At 36.9% G+C, this 22260-nt stretch overlaps 1 protein-coding gene across 1 annotated transcript; it reads right to left on the bottom strand.

Annotated features, from left to right (window-relative positions):
- Window positions 1-140: 140 nt before the first annotated feature.
- LOC128999674 (dnaJ homolog subfamily C member 7-like) lies at window positions 141-20614 on the bottom strand. The gene is made up of 10 exons (XM_054426295.1): window positions 20411-20614; window positions 15321-15409; window positions 13322-13446; window positions 12557-12745; window positions 7270-7542; window positions 6557-6721; window positions 5713-5878; window positions 4084-4230; window positions 1979-2125; window positions 141-1513 (listed from the first exon to the last, which is right to left on the bottom strand). The coding sequence occupies exons 1-10, from the start codon at window positions 20491-20493 to the stop codon at window positions 1404-1406; spliced, it is 1494 nt and encodes a 497-aa protein (XP_054282270.1). The 5' UTR covers window positions 20494-20614; the 3' UTR covers window positions 141-1403.
- Window positions 20615-22260: the final 1646 nt, after the last annotated feature.

The raw sequence follows: 22260 nt of genomic DNA on the forward strand, positions 1-22260 counted from the left end.
AACCCTGTCTAATGATAGGCTTTTGACCCTGCCTGTTCACAAAATTTAGGTGGTTTAAGGGGAAGTTCCCCCACCACTTACACCCTTAAAAATATTCCATTACAATTCAGCGAAAAAAGGTAAGGATGAAAACGTAACAGTGCAAGTAAATTAAATATTTTATTAATAAATTGTTGAACATAAATTAACTATCACAAGGCCAACAAAAAGTTGAAGAAACACCAAAATACTAATTATTCTAATAAAATTGGCTTCAACACAATCTGAATAAATTGTACAGGGATCAGTTCAAAACCAAACATTAAACCAGTGGTTCTTGTCATTAGGAAAGTTGGTAAAAAAACACATTTACAATATATAGACTTTAACCTATTTCTAATTAAAAATACACAACTTATAAATGTATGTGAGCTACTATGAAAATCACACGAGTTACCAAAGAGGTAGACACTATTTTTGATGCCATTGAATGAAAATAAGTGAAACATTACCATTACTTGGTAGAGCTAATGTCTGATAGAGATTGGCTCAGAGCAAGTTATTTACAGAGCTTTCAGTAGCAAGAGCTTCTAAATGAACCTTGATCAAAAGGCCAGAAATTATTCGATGCATTTCTATGTTGGCACCTTTGAAGAATTGATTTTTACTAATGTGCCTGTTGGGCACACCTGTGTACCTCAAAATGTATGAATACAATTTACTGCTACTCACTTCATGAAAGCTTTTAAAAATCTAATGAAGAAAACTGTTTGTCAATCTCCAAAGGGATAATTTAAGATACACCAGTAAATTCAATTCAATTTAAAAAAATTACAAAATAATGATCATAAGTATATAATTTTAAAATGATTAAGAAATAAGAAAAATGAGCTTCATAATCAATTCCTAACTGGGAACAAAGTGAAATATGTCACAGCCTCAATATAACGACACAGCCTAGAGGAAGTGACAAACATAGTACAATTAATTATTAACCTCATCGTTATAAGAACGGTTAATGATTGAGTAGAGACTGAAATATATAATATGTATTAAGGGTTTATGTATACATTGTTTCTTACACAAAATACTCAATTCGGTAGCAAATGTTAGTTCCGAATATAAAGTAAAGTGATACTAACAGAGTGAAAAAAACACAAAAAGGACAAATATCAGTGCCCAGTAAGGAATGTTGCTCGGTTATTTGATGTGATGAACAGTTAAAGAAACACATTTATTTTATGAATGTAAGTGTTTTTCAGAATCAACATCGGTTGACTTAGTCTACTACAACTACCAAGTTCAATTTGTACAACCACTTGTGACTTGTTCTAAATCCATGAAATTGTTTTAGTGTGGAAAAGTAAACATCAAATGAGTTATCGTGGGGTCGTGTAACTGTACATTCAGGGTGGGTCAGGCGCTCACTGGAAGTGGTACGTAAAACCACTGGGGAACTGGTTTGCGTCGAAGCTGAAACTTCCGCCGGGGTTTCCAAAGAATGCTCGGAACACATCATTTGGATCCATTTCATCTGGAACAATAGTAAAAATGAGTAAGGTACAACATACTCAGCCAATACAGTGTTAAGGATTATTTGTACCCACTGTGTGTATGGAAAAGCATTTGTATAAAAACTGATTGCTTAGTTTGATCACTGATTTTGATTAAATTGGAAATAAGTTGTTCTCTGGAGAATATAAAAGTAATATATATTGAAAAATCTATTTCAATACATTTCATACTCACCGTAAGTGAAAAGGGTTACCAAAACATTTGTACAAAATCTGAGTACTAATTAAAACATCAAAATTTTTTTTTATTGTAGTTAAAATAAACTTCGGCTAAAATCCCATCCTACCTTCATCATGTCAAGAACAGCTGAGTGTAAACTAGTCACTGCAACTGTTTTTTTTTATTTATTTTTTGCTAAAATAAGGAGTGTGATGGTTGTTGAGTCCAGGGGCTGTAAAATGGATCTTCTTACTCTAACACTTACGTGAGTGACCGTCATCCTCCATATCTTGGCCACTGTCGTATCTGGCGCGCTTCTTGGGGTCAGAGAGGATGCCGTAAGCCTCACCTACCTCCTTGAACTTTTTCTCCTGCTCCTTTTTCTCACCGTCCGAGGCATTGGCATGACGATCTAAAACACACAATCATTGATTTTTTACTTTTAGCGAATTTCCCATATAGGGAATAAGCTATTACCGTAGTACTCATGGTAAGACCTGGACCCGGGACCGATTTTTTTTTTCGTTTTGAGGTCCCTAGAGGCCAAAAACACCATCCGTTCAAATTCATATATATATATATATATATATATATATATATTTATATATATATATGTGTGTCCGTTAGCGCTATAACTCGAGCAAAAATGATCCGATTTTAATGAAATTTGGTACAAACCTGTAAACCTACGTTTATTTGAACGAGTTCGAAAACCAGCATGATTGGACCATGGGAACGGGGGTTTATGGGGGCTTTTATGGGGTAAAAATGGGTTTATCCCATTTTTGACCCAAAAAACATAAAATTTTGCAATTTCTTTCCAAACAATTTTGTAGAGCTTAAAAAAACAAATAATTTAGTATATTGAAGCGTTATAATGCGCCTAATGGTTACGGAGAAAATTCCAAAAAATTGTAAATTTAAAATTCTCATGTTATTCTTATGGAGAATAAGTAAACTGTTGTAGTTTGCTTGTTTATTAACATGTTTTGCCCAAATTTGGAAAATGTTTTTATTTCTTACTAACTATTAACATTTTACATAAAAAAAACACTTTCACCCTCCCTGTTGCAGCAAACCTAACTATGTGTTAAACTGATTCTATTTAAATAGGGAATAAATGTGATATTTTTAAGGAGATATTTTAGTGTAAATCCAATCAGGCAAATGGAAATTCGCTTAGTCTGCAGGTTTGCTGCGGCGGGGGTATTAAATTATTTCACAGACACATTGCATGTAAAACAAGATGTCTACAGCTGCCCGATATCTTGTTAAAGCCCCCAATATTTCAGTTGGCCCTGATAAGCGATAACTCACATAATACAAGCTACACAATGTATTGATTGTCAAAAGTAAAGAATAAATAAACATTTATCCCCAATTAGGAACGCGGCAGCGTTCCACCCCGCCAAGTCCCCCAGCGGTACATTTATAGCTTGTTGTAACTATGTGCAACTATGCCTCATATTTAATCGATTGTCTGAACTGAAATAGAATTTCAATCTGTTTAAAGTGGTTTTTAATAGTTTGTGCATGAAAACTTAGATTGAATAAACTGCAAAGTACATCTTTCATCCACATTGGATCTATGAAGTTCGATCAAGTGTCCTAAAGTTGAAGCCATAGTACAGTAGACTCCCTCTTATCCGGACATCTTTTAACCGGACTACACTCGGCGGAAATTACATCTCTTTAACCGAACAATTTTTATCAGCACATCGGTTTAACCTTAATAAATACAATGCTCTCAAAAAATTTAAGTAAAATATTTAGGTTACATTACGAGTTTTTGGGGACTTTGGTTTAACCGGAAACCCTGCTATCTGGACTGGCCTCTGTCCCGAGGAGTCCGGATAAGAGGGAGTCTATACTGTAGTAGCTCATGATCGTTCGGCTGTAGCCCTTCTTATCCCCTTTAATCCTTAATAATTCAATTCAATGTATTCAACACAACAATTAACAATACAGAGAAACAGTTTACACATAAACATAAGCATTATATATGGAGGCTTAAGTATTGTATGTGTTTGTGACATTATACAGATATGACAAAAGCCTTATACCAGTCCTCATCAGTCTCTGATTGTGGCTGATGGCGACTGGTTTAACTGACCAAATTTGATTGTCATTGTAACATTTGTCATGTATTGAGTGTCCCCCAAGTCATCACTATTTTGTATCCAATATACCTACCACATTCATCAAACATGCTACAAACTTGAAACTCTACAGTTATAATAAATACACATTAAAAATACCCTCGAGTCTAATTTTGATTCTGACTAATCTGAACAAAATAACCACTAAGCAAGGAAAAAATGTGTTACCCACTATATTCACCACACATTTATTTAGTAATGTAATCCTCACCAGGATGATGGACCAAAGCTCGCTTCCTGTACGCCTTCTTGATGTCATCAGTGGAGGCATTGCGATCAACACCGAGGATTTTGTAGTAGTCTTTTCTCTTGGATTTCTTCAAGGCAAGCTTTGCCTCTGCCAGAAGTCTCTTGTTCTCTGCAAGATAAACAGTTGCAGTGGTGTGGATATTAATGAAATGAATAGTTTCTTGATCAGCATTGTACGTGTTATTAAATTTACGGATAGTAAATAAAACTATGTCTAACAACACTTAAAACATAAATTTACACTTATACTGTTAACTCACAAGACGGTAAATATATATAAAAGATGAAGTGGTTAAATATAAACCAGAGCAAACAGAAGACTTTAAATAATGCACTTGTCACCAAATACCACCAAAGAAAAAAATGTTTTATTGTTAAAACTTTAAACTAAATTTTAATGCAGTAAATTATAATACACTCAAAAGTCAAGAGTATATATTACAGTAGAACCTCTTTAATCCGAACTAATTGGGACCAGGGGTAGTTCAGATTACAGAACATATTGTTGTTTTTACATAACTAACAATATAGCTAAAATGGATCAAAATTGTTACTGGAAAAGTGAAAAAAATGCTTTATAAAGTAAAACACAGTGTTTATTTAATACAGTAGTAAACATGGTGAATAAACCGTAGTGGACATTACAATAGAAACAATTACAGTGTGTATATCAATAAATACAGTATACAATAAAGAACTACTGTACTGTGTATAGAGTACAGCAATGAGGCGTTTGGATTAAAGAGATTCTACTGTACTCAGCAATATGATAAATAGGACCCACTGCTCAAAAAAAGAACCGTAGTCTTTTACTGCTAAATAAAGCCTAAAAGCCTACACTAATATAAAACTAATAGTATCAAAGAAAAGCCATGGACATTTTGTAATTTTTGAGGATACGCTGTCGAGTTGTTCCATGACCACATTGTTGTGATGTTCCGCGATCCTAGTCACCAACACGTCGCAACAATGCTGGCCAACAGTTGTTATATATCATGAGTTTGTTGTTGAGCTTTATTGTAGACATTGTCAATAAAGATTACACATTCTTATCAAAATGTTTGTTAGGTAAATAAATAAGAATGAAATACTGTTGGAACGGGTCATCCGCCCAAGAGAAATTGGCCTTACAACTTAATAAAACTTAGCAACACTGAAAATCAAGATGATTTTTGAAATACTGTTGGAACGGGTCATCCGCCCAAGAGAAATTGGCCTTACAACTTTAAAAACTTAGCAACACTGAAAATGAAGATGATTTACAGGTAAAACCTATAAATCATACAGGTTTTATCTGTAAACCACCTTATTTTTCAGTTTTTTTTTCTTTCAATCCCAACATCTTATTAGAAAACAAATTACACCATGTCACAATATTTTGCAAGTTTGCCGCAAATCAGTTTGAGTATATTTATCCCTAACATCTATGACATTTTTACTCTCTCAATTCCTACTTGTTATTTCTCTGCTCGGCCTTGGGTCTCCCACACAAAATGGGCACTTTAAAACGCCTACACTGACACATTCGTCTGTCAAAACACTTAAATATAAAGCCTTAAAGGGCTAAAAAGAGTCCAAAATAATGTCATACCTCTTGATTTGTCCATAGAATGTGCTTTCTCGTAGTCCCTGACAGCTTCGTCAAACTGCTCCAACTCCATGTAACACTTGGCCCTTCTCAGTACGGCCTTCAAGTAGTTCTGGTCCAGCTTGAGGGCCGCCGTACAGTCGGTGACAGCTTCATTTAGTCTCCCCAGCTGTAAAAGTTAACTTTTGAATTCAGTCCTTTAGTATGGAGATTAAGTTGTTAACAACTTGCTAAAATGTATATCGATTATGAATCTTTGTACAACAAATACTCCTCGTCAATCAACCATGACCATTAACCCAACATTTAGAGACAAGATAACCTCGAATTCTTAACCCAACTGTTCTTAATGTGACAGCTTCTTTGCACACTTAGGAAACTTTAAAACCATCACTTTGCTAGAATAAAATTGGCAAAACGAATATAATATTTTCAACAAATTAAAGGCATTTTCAGGACTGCCCTGTTTCATTCAGTTGATGAATTCCATTACAATCAACATGGCCCTACATTAAATATACGTTATAAACTTTTTAATTTAATTTTTTTGTAGAAGACTAAGACAATACGAGCAAATGACTGATTTAAGGCTCACAACTTCCACCCGATCTATCCTATCCTCTACACCAAGCTTTGCTACGGCAGGTGAACTCCTCATGAATTGCACACTAGACATGACCAAGCCCCAAGATGGAATTAGAACCCTTAATATACAATGCTGTCTCCTGCCTACCTACTAATACCTTAGACTACTTAACTATTGATCAGTCTACATAGTTTCTTAATATTCTTATCAGTCTTATTAGATAACTACTGCAATTCTTATTTAATATTTGTCTATACCTACCCTGTGTGAAACAGTTGCTCTGTTGTTATAAAGTTTAGCATTTGTGGAAATGTTGTTCGGGTCAATAGCCAGAGCTTCTGTGTACAAGTTGTAGGCTTCGGTCATTTTTCCAGTGTTGAAAGCTTCATTTCCTTTCTCTTTCAGTTCCTTCAGCTTTCTTGCTTTCTGTGAAAGAAACCCCAGATTTATAATACCAAGCTTCTAGTGGTAAATGGTGGTAATTATTTTTTACATTGGAAGAAAGGGCAAAAATGTTAGAGGGTACAAAACAACAGAAGACCCTTCCTGAGATGCTGAACAAATAGCATGAATAAGGTTGAGTATATTAAGAGGGTTTATTTGTAATAAACTAGCGTCTAAAATGTAAAGAGTTAGTCTAAAATGTAATGTGTTAGTTGCGTGTATAACCATATACAGAACTAATCAAATACAAAAAGATCTTCATAGTACCTAAAAGTAAAACCAAAGTTGGTGATTGGAGTATATCGATTTACTGATAAAAAGAAAAGGTAAACTTATTTTGAAGAGTACGATCTAGCTCATATGGTAAGGGTTCATCCCGTAGTTCCAATTTATCTTGATTAAAAGTCATCAGAACTCGTATTATTAAATACATCACGCAAACACAATGCCAAGGTATTTAAAAAAGTCAAAAACTAATAAAAATCTTCCATTTATTTAACAGTAAAAGACGTTATGGATGCAAGTCATACCTTGTATATGTCAACGGCCTTCTTGTGGTCAGGTGCAAGGCGCAACACATGTTGGAAGTGGGAGAAAGCTCGGTCCACGTTGTCCTGATAGTACAGGCACAGTCCCCGCACATAGATGGCGTCAGCGTTGGTCTGATCGGCTGACACCAGCTCATTGGCCAGTTCTTGCGCCTCTTGGTAGCGACCCAGGAACGCGAGACACTCCGCCTTCACCACCTTCAGCCGAGTGCAGGCAGTCGCCACCTCGATAGAGCGATCCAAGAAGAACAGCACCTACGAGCAGAGACAAATGTAAACTACTACGAATTGGTCATATTCAATCTTAATCAACAAAGCAAAGCAGGAATAAATTATAATGAGAGATATTAGTAATATAATTGTATTTTTTGTTAATATTTTGTTGTTATTATTAGTTTTTTTAGAGGTTAACTGTAAGAAAGGACCATGAGGTCTTAAGTTCGCCTCAATAAAGAAGGACTTTCATTTCATTTCAGAATTTAAATAAGAATTTGAAAGTCATTAGTTTTCCAACTGTTGATATGTAGGCTATGTATTTTAAAATTTGTAATCTGTATAAAAGGTTTACAATATACTTATAATACAAAAAAAATACAAAATATATATATGTTATTGTTGTATTAAGTCTGTTCTTTAATCATGTGTTTAAATATGTTTGTTGTCAGATGTTTTTGTAAACATTAGTTTAGTTTGAAAATAGAGTTTGTTCAAGCAAGATGTGTGAATAATATTCTTGTATAAGAAATAGAACATGGTGGCAGCTTAGTGGATTTTTTATCGAACAAAGTCTAAAACCACGCATGATGTCAAGTAAGGGCAGAAAAAAACGAAATACTCGTAGGCAAAGGTATGAGGACAATGAGGAGGATGCCCAAAGTGAATTCAACTACATGTCAGAAAGGGATTCTAGAAAGACTGAAGGTGAGTCACTAGGTTTTGCATTGGGACAGACAAACCGAGAAAATAATGCAGTAATGTGTACTCCTACTCCTATGATAAATCTGACGTTACCAACTCCAGATACCTTCTCTTTTACTCCGAATGAGTGGCATTCCTGGAGGAATCGCTTTCAAAGGTACAGACGGGGGTGCGGTCTAGATAGCACTTCCGACGCTCGGCAAATCGATGTACTTTTGTTTACAATGGGTAGTAGGAGTGAAGATATTTTCGATTCGTTTTCACCAAAACCGAATACTTATGACGAGGCTCTTCGGGCCTTTGATGCATACTTTGTGCCAAGACGAAATATCATTTATGAGAGAACAAAATTTCTGAGACACAAGCAAGGGAGTGATCCATCTGAAAAATTCATAACAGATTTGCATGGTCTTGCAAAAACGTGTGCATGGGGTGAACTGAACGATGAGATGGTGCTTCTGGTCCTCATTATTGGTATGAAAGATGAGGCTCTAAGTGATAGACTCCAGCTGGACTCTCAATTGACTCAGGAGAAGGCGATTAATACCTTGCGCCAACACGAGGAGCTAGAACGCCAAAAACGTGAGCTCGCCAATACTAATGTTTTTATGGTGAATCAAACGTCAATACAAGTCGGTAAAACAAATCTGTCTGAAAGAGCTGGTGAACAGAAATTCACCGAGGATGCTATGAGAAAAAAGTGCAGGAAATGTGGTTATAACTGGCACGGATCACTGGCCGAATGCCCTGCTAGGAAAGCCAAATGTGACAAATGTTCCGAGATTGGACATTTTTTTCGATGTTGTCCCTCCCGCGAAAAGTGGATGAGAAAAAACAAAAACGTTGTTAAGGAAATCGAACAGCAAGATTCAGACAGTGGTTATCAACAGGTTCCTGAGATTTTCATAGGGAATATAGACAGCAGTGACAAAGCCTGGGTCCAGGAGGTAAAAGCAAGCTGTGGAAACCAAGATTTAGGTCTTATAAAATTTAAACTTGACACAGCAGCTGATGTAACCATGATTCCAGTAGGAGTTCTTGGTGATTTTATTAAGACTCTGCCTCTAGGAAAGTGCAAAATCCCCTGTGTTTAGCGCAAAGAAGAAAGAACGAATCAATATTTTGGGAACTTTAAGGCTAAAGCTTGAACATAAGGGTGTATCAGTTTATGATCTTGCGTATATTTCTGAGAAGATCACTGTTCCACTTCTTAGCAGACGTTCCTGTGAAGAGCTGAACCTGGTGAGGAGAATTTTTTCTGTAGATTCACATGATATTGACTGGGCTACTAAGTATCCTAATTTATTTCAAGGGCTGGGAAATATGAAAGGAGAGTACAAGATTGAAATGAAGGAGAATGCAGTTCCTTACGCTATATCCACCCCCAGGGTTGTACCAATACCTTTAAAAACCAAGGTGAAAGAGCAGTTAGACGATATGCTTGAGAAAGGAGTGATTGTTCCAGTTGAACACGCGACTGATTGGTGCGCACCAATGGTAGTTTGCGCAAAAAAGGGAGGTGGGGTTAGGATCTGCGTAGACCTATCCAAACTCAACAACAGTGTGAAACGTCGGTTTTATCCTATCCCAAAGATCGAACTTTCACTGGCCGAGATCGCGGGAGCCAAGTACTTCAGCAAGATCGATGCGAATTCAGGGTTCTGGCAACTGAACCTTGCAGAGGAGTCACAAGATTACACAACATTTATCACCCCTTTTGGGAGGTATAAATTCCGTAAGTTACCTTTTGGAATTACGTCCGCTCCTGAAGAGTTTCAGCGCCGCATGTCAAAAGCTTTAGAAGGGGCAAAGAACTGTTTAGTGCACATTGACGACTGTCTGATATGGGGAAGAACGAAAGAAGAACACGACGAGTGTCTTAGGGCCGTTCTAGAGAGAGTGCAAGCTAATGGAATCACCTTGAATAAGCAGAAGTCGGAGTTCTGCAAGAAGACTGTGACATTTCTGGGGTTTGTGCTGTCTAAGGACGGAATCAAGCCTGATCCAAGCAAGGTACAAGCGATTGTGGACTTACCAGCTCCAAGAAACGCTAATGAAGTACAAAGATTCATGGGCATGATCACTTTTCTGGCAAAATTTATTCCGAACCGCAGTGAGATTTTGGAGCCAATTACGAGCTTGTTAAAGACTAAAAATGATTTCCTTTGGGGACCAGCTCAAGAAAACGCTTTTGTCACAGTAAAACAGATTTTATCATCAGAGCCATGTTTGACTGTTTACGATCCGCAAAAACCCTCGATTCTTTCTTGCGATGCTTCAAAAAAAGGTCTTGGAGCGGTTTTACTTCAAGTTGAAGGAGAAAACAAGAAACCTGTGGCATATATATCTCGGACTCTAACGCCTGCTGAAGAAAACTATAGTAACATTGAGAGAGAAGCGCTTGCGTGCACATGGGCAAGTGACCGTTTGAAATGTTTCCTGATGGGTAAAATGTACACAATTGAGACCGACCACAAACCGCTTGTCTCAATTTTCAAAACACAAAATTTGGACGAGCTCTCACCGAGGCTACAGCGGTTCCGAATGCGTATGATGAGATACGATTATCGCATGACCTGGACCCCAGGAAAAGACCTTGCCATAGCAGATCTACTATCAAGAAGTCCTATTCCGGCTGACGAAGATGGCGAATTGACCGAAGAAGTGGAAGCCTTCGTCCACGAAATCAGTCTGATTAGTATAAACACTACAGATGAAAATGTGACAAAGGTACTTCACTCACAAATGAGAGATCCAATCTGTGCACAACTTAAGTTACAAATTTTAGACGAATGGCCTGTAAAATCAAGTTTACCTAATGAGATTCAAGAGTACTTTAATGTGAAAGACGAGTTAAGTTGTATTGATGGGCTATTGCTTCGAGGAACTCGGATGATAATACCTCAAGAACTACGAGCGGAAATGCTCGAGAGGCTTCACAGTGGACACTTGGGAATCACAAAAACAAGGAAACGTGCTTTGGGAACCATGTGGTGGCCTGGAATTTCTCAAGAAATAGAAAGGAAAATCAAATCGTGTCCAGTGTGTATTCAGAACTCAACTAATCACAGTGAACCATTGATTCCGAGAACTGTCCCGGATTACCCGTGGCAAAATGTGTCTGTTGACTTGTTCAAACACGAAGACAAGTGGTATATGGTTATCGTGGATCACTACTCAAGATACTTTGAAGTCGAGGAAATGCATCGAATGAGGGCTTCAGATGTGATTCGGGTTTGCAAAACCACATTTTCACGTTTTGGAATTCCTCAACGTGTTTATTCAGATAGTGGGACACAATTTCACCATATTGACTCAAGTGAATTTAAATTGTTTGCAAAGGAGTGGGGGTTCTCCACATTCAGAAGTAGTCCCCACCACCATCAGGGAAATGGGGCAGCTGAAGCAGCTGTGAAAGTAGCAAAAGGGCTAATGAAGAAAAACAAGGATAAATTTGAACTTGCCCTACTTTCTTACCCGACCTCACCTCTTGAAACCGGCTTTTCCCCATCTGAACTTATGTTTGGAAGGAAATTAAGAGACAATCTTCCATCTACTTTGGTTGGAAATCCTGTGGAAAATAAGAATTTTCTTGAGAGGGAGAATAAGTACCAGAATAAGTACAAGATACAATTTGATAAACGACATGGAGCGAGTGGTTTAAGTGAATTAGAAGTTGGAAGCATGGTATGGATCACAGATCTACGTCGACACGGTAAGGTAGTCAGGAAATTGAACGAACCACGTTCCTACCTTGTGGAAACTGACAAGAGAACTATTCGCCGAAACAGGAAGTTCTTAGTTCCTGCACCGTACTACGGAGGAGATGGAATTCTTTCAAACTGTTCATCCATGGTCCTTAATCGTCCATGCAACTCACGTGATCGTCCAGGAGCTGGCACAGTAACCCGTTACGGAAGGTCCATTAAGAAACCGAGGCGGTACTGAGGTTCATAAAGATGTGGACATCTTGAAGCGGGATGTTGTATTAAGTCTGTTCTTTAATCATGTGTTTAAATATGTTTGTTGTCAGATGTTTTTGTAAACATTAGTTTAGTTTGAAAATAGAGTTTGTTCAAGCAAGATGTGTGAATAATATTCTTGTATAAGAAATAGAACAGTTATGGTAAAAATCCAACAAAAATATTCAGAGTTTGAAATATTTATTGCACTGCCTCTGAGTGCAAAATTAAAAAAAAAACATTAGAATTGGCCAGGGTCTGGAGCCTAAACTAACTGCTACAGCAACATTAGGATAAACATAAGCATTTATTTACACCTTTGTAATATACACAAATAACCGGCCAAGGTTTAATTTAAGAAAGTCATGATGAGAATGATGATTACTAACCCTCCTGTAGTCTTTCTGTTCGTAGCTCTTGTTGATCCCTTCCTCATACTTTTTCAATGTGTCTATGTTGCGTTTCTCCTCGACTATTGTTGCGTTGTTAGGCTCCAGCTCCGCAAGACGAGCTAGAGCGTTCTCTGCTGTGGAAGCGTCTCCAAGAGACACGCAACATTTTATCACTCTCACCCAGCCCTACAAACATTGCTTGGTTCAACTTGAGCCATCAGAAAGTATTAAAAGTGAAATAAAATCAATTCCATCCAATGATTATGTGTAACAAAAATTTTGGTGTCAGGATGATGGCTGATTCTATCAAAACTAAATTACTTCAAGATGTATATGTGGAAAATGAATCTTCCAAATGCATTGCAACATATGGTTATAGTATAAACAAAAATTCATGATCAAGATTTCAGAAGAGCAACAAACACAAAACTTAAAGTGACAAGAAACGTCAAGATAGCAAAAGTCCTCCATGTTTCCAACGGAATGGTTCTTCATCTTGTACCGTAAAGTAAAAGTAAACAAAACAGATATTGCTAAATGGTCTTGACATTCCTTTAAAGGCCTATTCTTGATTCAGAAGGATATTTATTAATTATATTTCATTTCAAGATAAAAAACAAATAGTGCACCTTGAAAAATGTACAAAATCATATAAAATTGTGGGATTTCATTAATAGTTTATGCCTTCTTATGTTGTATTCTACCGGTTTGATGGACAACCTCATGGACTGTTTATTTAGGTATTTACAGATAAAGGCCTACCTTGGTGAATTTAGGATCCAGAATGACAGATTTCCGAGCGTCTTCCAAAGCCTCACGATACTTGGACAACATCATGTAACACGCTGCTCTGTTGCCGTAGTAAGACGCTGTTTCCGGGCAAAGTTCTGCAAGACAAGTCACAAAAACATATGCTATATCAAGCATTGATCATGAATCAATACAAGTTATTATGATAAAGAGATGATCTTAAAGACATGTAAGAGGAAAAATAGTTTAAAACTGCCACAGAGCCTGAACTTAAACTACGGTACGTTTCAAAACCAATAATCTAACAACTATAGCCTACAAAAAAACGCTAATAATATAAATTTATCCACAATAGCAGTTTCTGAAGAATTTCTTAGGAATTCTTAGGAAAAAACCAGTTTATACTTTTTACTGAAACTTAGTTAAGAGGGAATGGGATATATTGATCTAAAACACCAGAACTCGGCTGACGTTTTGTTTTGCCTGCACAATTCTAAAGGTGGGCAACCTGTATTGGTTGTTTGTAAAAAAAATTGAATATTGTTTAAGTATGTTATTATTATTTTATTATTGTTTATTGTTATGCTATTATGTTTATCATTTGGACCCAAGTCCAAATTTTAAATAAAGAACTAAACTTAAGTAGACTAAGTAAAATAGTGACTAGGCCAGTCACTATTTTGTGATTCCATCCCTATCAATTGGATACCTATCCAATACAATAAGAGACAATAAGACACAATACTAAATGTTGGAAAATGGGTTAGTAAAATAAGAAATAGGCATAACCTCGGGGATTAAAATGGATTCATCAAATCCTTCTCTAACATACAGGCAACATAATCTGTACTATATTTTGATAGATATTATGTGGCCAAATTGAGATTAGGGGTATAATCAAAAAGCAAACTCATAGATTTCCAATGACATCACATCACGCCACCACTGAACCAAACACTGCTTCTCTCGGGCAGTGGGGTAGCCAGGATTACAAAATAGGGGGGGGCGTCGTCTGACCGGGGGATCTGGGAATTTTTTTAAAAATATAGGCCCTAAAACGGTCTTTTTTAGCTCTCTTGGCATTGGAAATAATCAACCCCAACGTCAATACAGTATGATTATATAATTTTACATTTAATTTAACAAAAAAAAATCATTATATTTAAGAACGGAAGGATTTAAGACCCCCAGGACCCCCCCCCCCCCCCCCAGCTACGTCACTGTCTCGGGCATGGGTGGATCCAGCTAGTTGAAAAGGGGGGCTGTTTTGTAGCCTAATTATGTGGTGGTACAGCCAACTGAGGAAGTTTCAAACATAGTACTTCCTTTAATACTTTCTTATGAAATGGCGACCATACAAATGTAGGTATTTTAAGCCAAGTATGAATGGTGATGAGTGTAGGATGAGTGGCGCGATCTTGTAGTCTTGTTAGTGACTAAGGCTGACATGTTCCTTAGACACAGCTGTTAATTAATAGCCCATACAGCCAATAGCAACTAAGGGACCAACAGATTAATGGTATCCATACCACATTTTTGCCTTCTAATAAACGAATTGGTCTAATTATCAGGACAGTACTGCAGATCATCATTGTACTCACTTGTGCGGACGTTAATCCACACCAGAGAGTATCGCATTCACAGTGCATACCTATAAATATCCACAATTCGTGACCTCCTAGTAGCTATATTACAGGACGACGCCACCAGCCCTGTCTTCATTATAAAATAGAGTTAAAATGAAATAAAACTATCAGCATATTTTGTGAATAAGATAATGGTAGCTTGATAGCTTTTAATGCCATTTGATGTGAAGTTCATCAATTTGCTGATGATGTTGCAAAACATGTACCGTACATTGGAACTGATTGACGGTTAGTAAGTACGATACTTTACATTACTCACAGCTCAGAGGACTAAACCATAGGCCTACAGTTTAATTAAGGATGCTAATAGGCCTATGGAAGAAAACATTAAAACATTGAATAAATAAAATAAATAAATAAATTACCAATTGCCTCCGTGTAGAATGGAAGAGCTTTGTGGTATTGCTTCAACTTGTACTGAGCATTTCCTTGGTCTTTCTTGGCTTCTGCAAGTCTGAAATAGATATTATTTGTATAAGTAAATTGTTTTAGATAAGAACTTGCAGAAATACAATTAAAACTGTTCTTTTTTTTACGACATGGTAACACCTAAGGAATGATTTGTCTCAAAAGGTTTGCTGGTGTTAAAAAATATTTTAAAAAGATGGTAGGTATTCCAGACATGCAGCAACTGAAGACAGTTGTTGGCATGGATCTTAGTATAGGTTATTATCCTTTGTAAAAACATGTTTATTAATACAAGCAATTAAAGTGGTTGACACATAAACTAATAATGTCACAAACATATAAAATAGCTTGAAGCCTACTGTAGTGTGAAAGTACTGAAAAGTCATCTATCTTTAAAGATACAGTAGTGACTCGGTAGACACAGCTTTGCAAGGTGGTCGACTACTACACAAAAATGCTATCAGCTAACAGTTGTTTAGTAAACTTATCTAGTGTATTAAAGCTGTCAATATCTGGATCATTGAATATATATACTCACATTATGATACTAAACATTTACTAGTTTTAAATGGCCAAAGTAATAACAGGGTAGGAAAAACTGTTCTTTCCCATTAATTCACTACCACTACTTTTTTATTGCAATACCGATATTTTTCAGTCAGCCTAGTCTACCTATGAATATATCAATTAATAAAATTAAACTATTCTAAGCTAACCTAGAACCAACCAAACTTGCTGATTATTAAAAAATGCTGGTAGTAAATAATTGGAAAATTGCAATAAAACAGTAGTGGCATTGAATTAAAGGATACAAACTTTATTACAATAAAACCCTGATAACCAAAAAGGGGGCAGGGCGGTTTCAAATAAACGTTTTTTATATAGATAAATATCCTAATAGCCCTAGTTAAAATTAAGGCCACAGTTTATCAGGGTTTTACTTTGACAAAGCTTAAGTGAACACAAATTAGTAAATATAGTTATAGTTCGGCCGCTTAGAAAGCGACCTCCTCCAGCATTGGTTTAGCATTAGCGCGCAGGTCGTTTTCTAAGCGGCCGAACTATAGTATTTGATAACTATTCATTCTAGTTAGTTGTGAACTACAACTGGATTCTTGTCTAGTTAGCATTTGCCTGACGATGGCGGAGATTAGTAAATAACCGCCGAAACATATGTAGCAATTTCGACCCTACATGTCAAGGATTGTCTGACGAGGTATGTTTTAACCATTATTACCATTATGTCATATTACACAATCCTGGGGCTATGAAAATGAATTTTAATAGTAAATATTTAGTACAGTAAAACCATTAATAACCGACCTTAGAATAACAGACTCCTTAGGATATCCGACCTAGTGTCCGACCGACTACTTGTTTGATGTCTTCGGCAACGCTGAGCGAGACATCGCGGATGTTGCTGTAATTGCGGCAAACGATACCACTGTCGCCGATAACAGGTGTTGCCGCCGTAGCGGAAACTGCAAGTTACGCTCATGGGTGTTGTCGCAGTTACAGGAGAGGATTACCGATGTCGCAATAAAACACATATGCATCAACCCACACACACATCACATCATAAAACATGTACTTATTGGTACCTATTGGTTGTTTTAAGGAGGGTTATGCTCCTCCCTATATTTGACCTTTTGGCCGTTCCGACCATGGCCCGGTCCCGTCATGGTTGGATAAGAGGAGTTCTACTGTAATGAGAATTTTTAACTCACAGATCCTGTAGTTCTGGATATTTACAGCTTAAATACACAACTGTGTAGAGGTCCGAAGTTTGGCCAAACAAAATTTCAGTACCGGTAGGCTTACCAAAAAAGAAGAAACAAAAAAAAATGTTAATTTTATCTTGCTTCAAAAGAGAAATGATTATTGTCACCCGCTCTCCAGCAAAATTAATCATCTCCCACGGTCACCGAAATATCGTTTTCTACATCAGCAGAAAGATTTTGACTATGTCCTGAGATTGTTAATATCCCGTTCGCGATCACGTCGACATGATCATTCTCTCCTGGGTTTTCAGAGCAATCATGAACCTCTCCTGGTAGGAACAGCAATATCACAATACAGCAAAATCATGATAATTTCTGCCACCACGGAGATATATTGTCATTGTTTCTCATATTAGCAGCAGAATTGTCAATTTGTCCCATGATCGTGGTACCATCATAAATAGGCCTATCTCTTTCAATCACATCAAAAACATGAATATCTTCCACAAGGTTGGAGACATAGGTTATCATTGTTTCCTGGGTTTGTGGCACAACTGTGAACATCTCCGGGCAGTTGTGAAGACAAAATTGTCGTCACTCGTCGCATGGTAAAATCAATCCAAGAAAAGAATGTTTTCTCAACATTTTCCAAAAATATTGGGACCTTTCTCTAATCAAAACACTAAGGTAAACATACCAAATACCGAACACCTGCCAAATACCGAACGCGCTGGGTTTTGTCTCAAATAATAAGCATATGCTTCATCTGATCAACACCTACTTAAGATTAAAGCATTCGTTGGCTTTTAATCTGTCTGCAGACAAATGGGTTTGTAGATCGTCATTGGCCACTAGATCCAGTAAGCCGTGATTGGTAATGCTGTACCAGGACTAACCAACCATGTTGGTTAGTCCTGATGCTGTACACAGTTTTTGCAAATTTCTAAAATCTCTTGTCTGTTTCCTTAGGAAAGTGGTTGAGATTCTTAGGCTTTAAATAACTATACCGGCCAATTTGTAATAAAGTACAGTTGTTAATATGCAAATTTAAATATTTTTCTGTCATTTTAAGGCATAATAAAGACCCAGAAACTATTTTAAAATTAATTTTCTAGCCGTTCGGAATTAGGATGGCGAAATGTACACTAAGCCTAAGTTCCGAACGCATGTTCGGAATTAGGCAGCGGTACTTCCTAATTTCGGATCGTTATGTTTTTCATGATATATTTACTGATTTTGAATTATTATTAATTGCAAATACCTATATAAACCATATTAGTTATAAATAAAATCATATATTTGCCAAATTTTATAAAAGTAGAGTACTTTAAAAGAATATTTTTAGCAGAAAATGGTCTTTTTAGGCCCACTGAAGTAGGCTAGTTTTAAACTACCGAGCGTTGTTACATTTTTCGTAGGATAATTTTAGTTATAAATTAATTGTAAGTTAAATGGCTATAAAATACATAATTATAACAAGTTAAAATTATAAATTTTCCAAAAATTACGAAAATGTATACTTTGAAACAATTTTATTAGGAGATAAATGGTTTTCATAGGCCTACTGAAGCAGTTCCGAACCGCCGAACCTTACGTTTTTAGTGTTATATATACACATTATGAACTGTAAACAGCTAACAATCGGTAATTATTACCCTTTATAATTATATCTATTTTCAAAATTGTCAAATATTTAATACTTTGGAATGTTATTCTTATCAGAAAGTAGTGTATTAGGCCTACTGAAGCAGTTCCAAACTTCCGAGAATGTTACGTTTTTTTCTGTTATATTTACAAATTATTAACTTAGGGTAACTGTAAACAGCTAAGTAAAATCGGAAATTATTACAATCATAATAGTTAGCCTATATATTTTCAAAATTCACAAAAACGTAGTAGCTTTCTTACTTATTAAATGTTATTTAGCAAAATAACAAACCAGAGCCAACACACCCTCATCACCCCTTATGACTCAGATTCTTGGGAATGCCAATCCCAAAATACCATCTGAACTGCCATATGATTAGCCCCTCTACATTCCTACATTATATAACCATGACATCATTCTGTCCTTGTTTATATTGAAATATGCAAAAAACATACCAGAGGTCAACTCACCCCATCTCCACTTACATGACTCACATTCCAGAGAATGTCTAACCAATACCTGCTGAAGTAATGAGATCATCCCCTTCACAACCATGTTTTAACTCAACTCTTGTTATTTTTATTTGTTAAATCTTGTATGAGATATAATTTAAGAATTAAATGAGAATAAAAATTGCTTTCAATACGTTTTTGGGCTTCCTGGGCGCCGGCGGAATTGCCGTTCGGTATTAGGCGGCACAAATTCGGTATTAAGTTAGGAAATTCGAATTCGGTATTAGGCAGTTTCAAAATTTTTGGTATTGGTTGAAAAAAACACAATTTCTGGTAATAAATATTATTATTATTGACTTCAAACGCTGAAAATTAAATCTGGAAATATAAGCAATCATTTTAATAACAACAAATAAAGCTTACTTTATACCTATAAATATATTTTACAGATTAATTCATAACCTAACCTTAACCGTTCGGTATTTGGTATGTTTACCTTAATAGGCCTAGGTTACTAATCAAACACTTGAAAATCAAAACTTTTGACAATTCAAAATAAAAGCTTGGTCTATAGAGAATCTCTTAATATTTTGAAGATTGACTGTGCCTTTTGATACTTTTGGTAGTACGAAGTCCACGCAGAGGGTAGGTCGTCGAGGAAACTATTCATCTTGTTAGCACAGTAGTTTTCATCAAATTATGTCATTTATAACGCAACAATCATCATTAAAATGGTACATAAAAAAATTAGGGACAAAAACCTTGGTTTTTTTATGTGTGGGATAACCTCTCTTTAGTTTGGGAACAAGTTGCCAGCAACTGTCAAAATCATTCGGGATAGCAGATTAAGGATGTTGACTTTGACCACAAGTGAAAAAATATGATATTATTTGTATTTTGATCGAGGCGGTTAGGTAAATTAGGCAATATTGAATCGGATACATAGGCCCTATTGATATAGGTATATTGTTATTCATCCGACAATATATCTCAGATGTCCGCTTTGGCAAGCCTGATTGATGCAAAGGCAAACATAAGGCCTGGGCCTAGTCACTGATAAGTTTAGGATAGGATGTACACTCTCTCTCCTAAAGCAGCCAAATATTAGCAGTATTCCTAAATATTCTAAGGCATAATATATCAGTCTAATCGTCAAGCATAAACATGGAGTTCTATCTAATGCATTAAATGCAAACTTGTTGAATTGAGACTTGTTTGTGACTTACTTTTCTTTGTTCTGAGGAATAACTTCATCAGCCACTTCGTCGGAATCCATTTCAAGATCAATTGTTTCTATCTGAACTGCCATAGCTGATGTTTAATTTTTAACTTTAGGGCCGAAATAAGACACTTCAGATAGCCTATTATTACAAAATTTCAATAGAATTGAATTGACAACTCCGTCTTTGCAAAACAGCAGTGGGCCAAAAGGGCCAGTGAAAGAGAATGAATAAGAAAAAAGGTTTTTAATTTCCATACTTTTTACGTTGTTAACTAAGTACAAGTCTCAGCTGTTCAGTACAGTAGGAGAATAAAGTAAATTGACAAACGTTCATTCAAAGCACTGATTATAGATCACAAATTACGATGACATTGGTTACTACTGTGTACTCTGTCATTTATTACCCATTATTAAGCGTAACAATTTATTTTGTTTGTAGGCCTACCGATTATTCTTATTTTTTTATTAACGTATATTATGTTGGTATAGTAATTTCTCAGGCCTACTAATAAGTAATAACTAGTATTGATTGTCAAGGTTCCACTACGACGACCCACCCACGGCCATCTTTAACACCCCCACCACGACCACATCGGTGTTTCGGCCAGGCCACCTTTAACTCCAGGCCGCAGCCTTCGAAGTGGCAACGTCGCAAGTGGTGCTGTAACAGCTGTTTTGTTGGGAAGCATCTTAGTATTTAGACCAGACCGTCTGGTCTGGCGTCTGGCACTTGTCTTATCGTGTGTGGGGCTGTCTGCAGACCAATTTTCTCGGACCAGACTGTCTGCGTGTCTGATGGTTGAATCCTCAGACCAAAGACGGTCTGAGGTTCCCCCACCACTATTTTTGTCTGGTCTGTGAGTGTGTAGCGCTGTCTGTCAGACGGCAGACCGTCGCGACAGTCGACAGTCTTTATCCATTAGTTGGAGTTCTCACCAAGGTGTTTCGATTTCGAATGTTGGAATGTCTGGTCTGGGAGTGTGTAGAGCCGTCCAAGACGGTCTGGTTGCAGCCAGACGGTCTGGTCTAGGGGTCTGGTCTGGTTGTTAAGCCCCCCACACACTACCAGACCAGACCTCCAGACCAGACCGTCTGGCTGCAACCAGACCGTCTTGGACGGCTCTACACACTCCCAGACCAGACGGTCTAACATTCGTAATTGAGAGACCGTGGTGAGAACTCCAACAAATGGATGAAGACTGTCACGATGGTCGGCCGTCTGACAGACAGCGCTACACACTCACAGACCAGACGAAAATAGTGGTGGGGGAACCTCAGACCGTCTGTGGTCTGAGGGTTCAACCATCAGACACGCAGACAGTCTGGTCCGAGAAAATTGGTCTGCAAACAGCCCCACACACGATAAGACAAGTGCCAGACGCCAGACCAGACGGTCTGGTCTGGAGGTCTGGTCTGGTAGTGTGTGGGGGGCTTTAAGATTGGTTACTGGACTATGACAATATTGACCCCAATTAAAATGTACAGATACAGATTTTTAATTCATATTGTTTCGGTTTTCAATTCTGTATGTTTTATTTTCAATAGCCTATTTTAATAAATTTAAATCGATAAAAATCGAATAAATGAGTGATGTTACCTGTCTGCCATAAAATAAGAATAAGAATAAGAATAAGAAAGTTTATTGCCATTGACCAAGTTGTACATAGGAATAGGCATTGTCAAATTACATTAAATAAAATATTACTAAACATGTTCATATCTATAAAGCCCCCACACACTACCAGACCAGACCTCCAGACCAGACCGTCTGGTCTGGCGTCTGGCACTTGTCTTATCGTGTGTGGGGCTGTCTGCAGACCAATTTTCTCAGACCAGACTGTCTGCGTGTCTGAT

This window comes from Macrosteles quadrilineatus, unplaced genomic scaffold, assembly GCF_028750875.1.
Source record: "Macrosteles quadrilineatus isolate MER2022 unplaced genomic scaffold, UCM_ALF_1.0 Scaffold_8__2_contigs__length_117827958, whole genome shotgun sequence".
In the NCBI taxonomy this organism is placed as follows: Eukaryota; Metazoa; Arthropoda; class Insecta; order Hemiptera; family Cicadellidae; genus Macrosteles; species Macrosteles quadrilineatus.

Coding starts and splice junctions, on each gene's coding strand:
- LOC128999674 (XM_054426295.1), bottom strand. CDS start 20,493: ATGGCAGTTCAGATAGAAACAATTGATCTTGAAATGGATTCCGACGAA. Junction 13,447..15,320: donor ATTCTACACGGAGGCAATTG/GTAATTTATTTA, acceptor CTTGTCTTGCAG/AACTTTGCCCGGAAACAGCG. Junction 4,231..5,712: donor TTCTATGGACAAATCAAGAG/GTATGACATTAT, acceptor TTTATCTTGCAG/AGAACAAGAGACTTCTGGCA.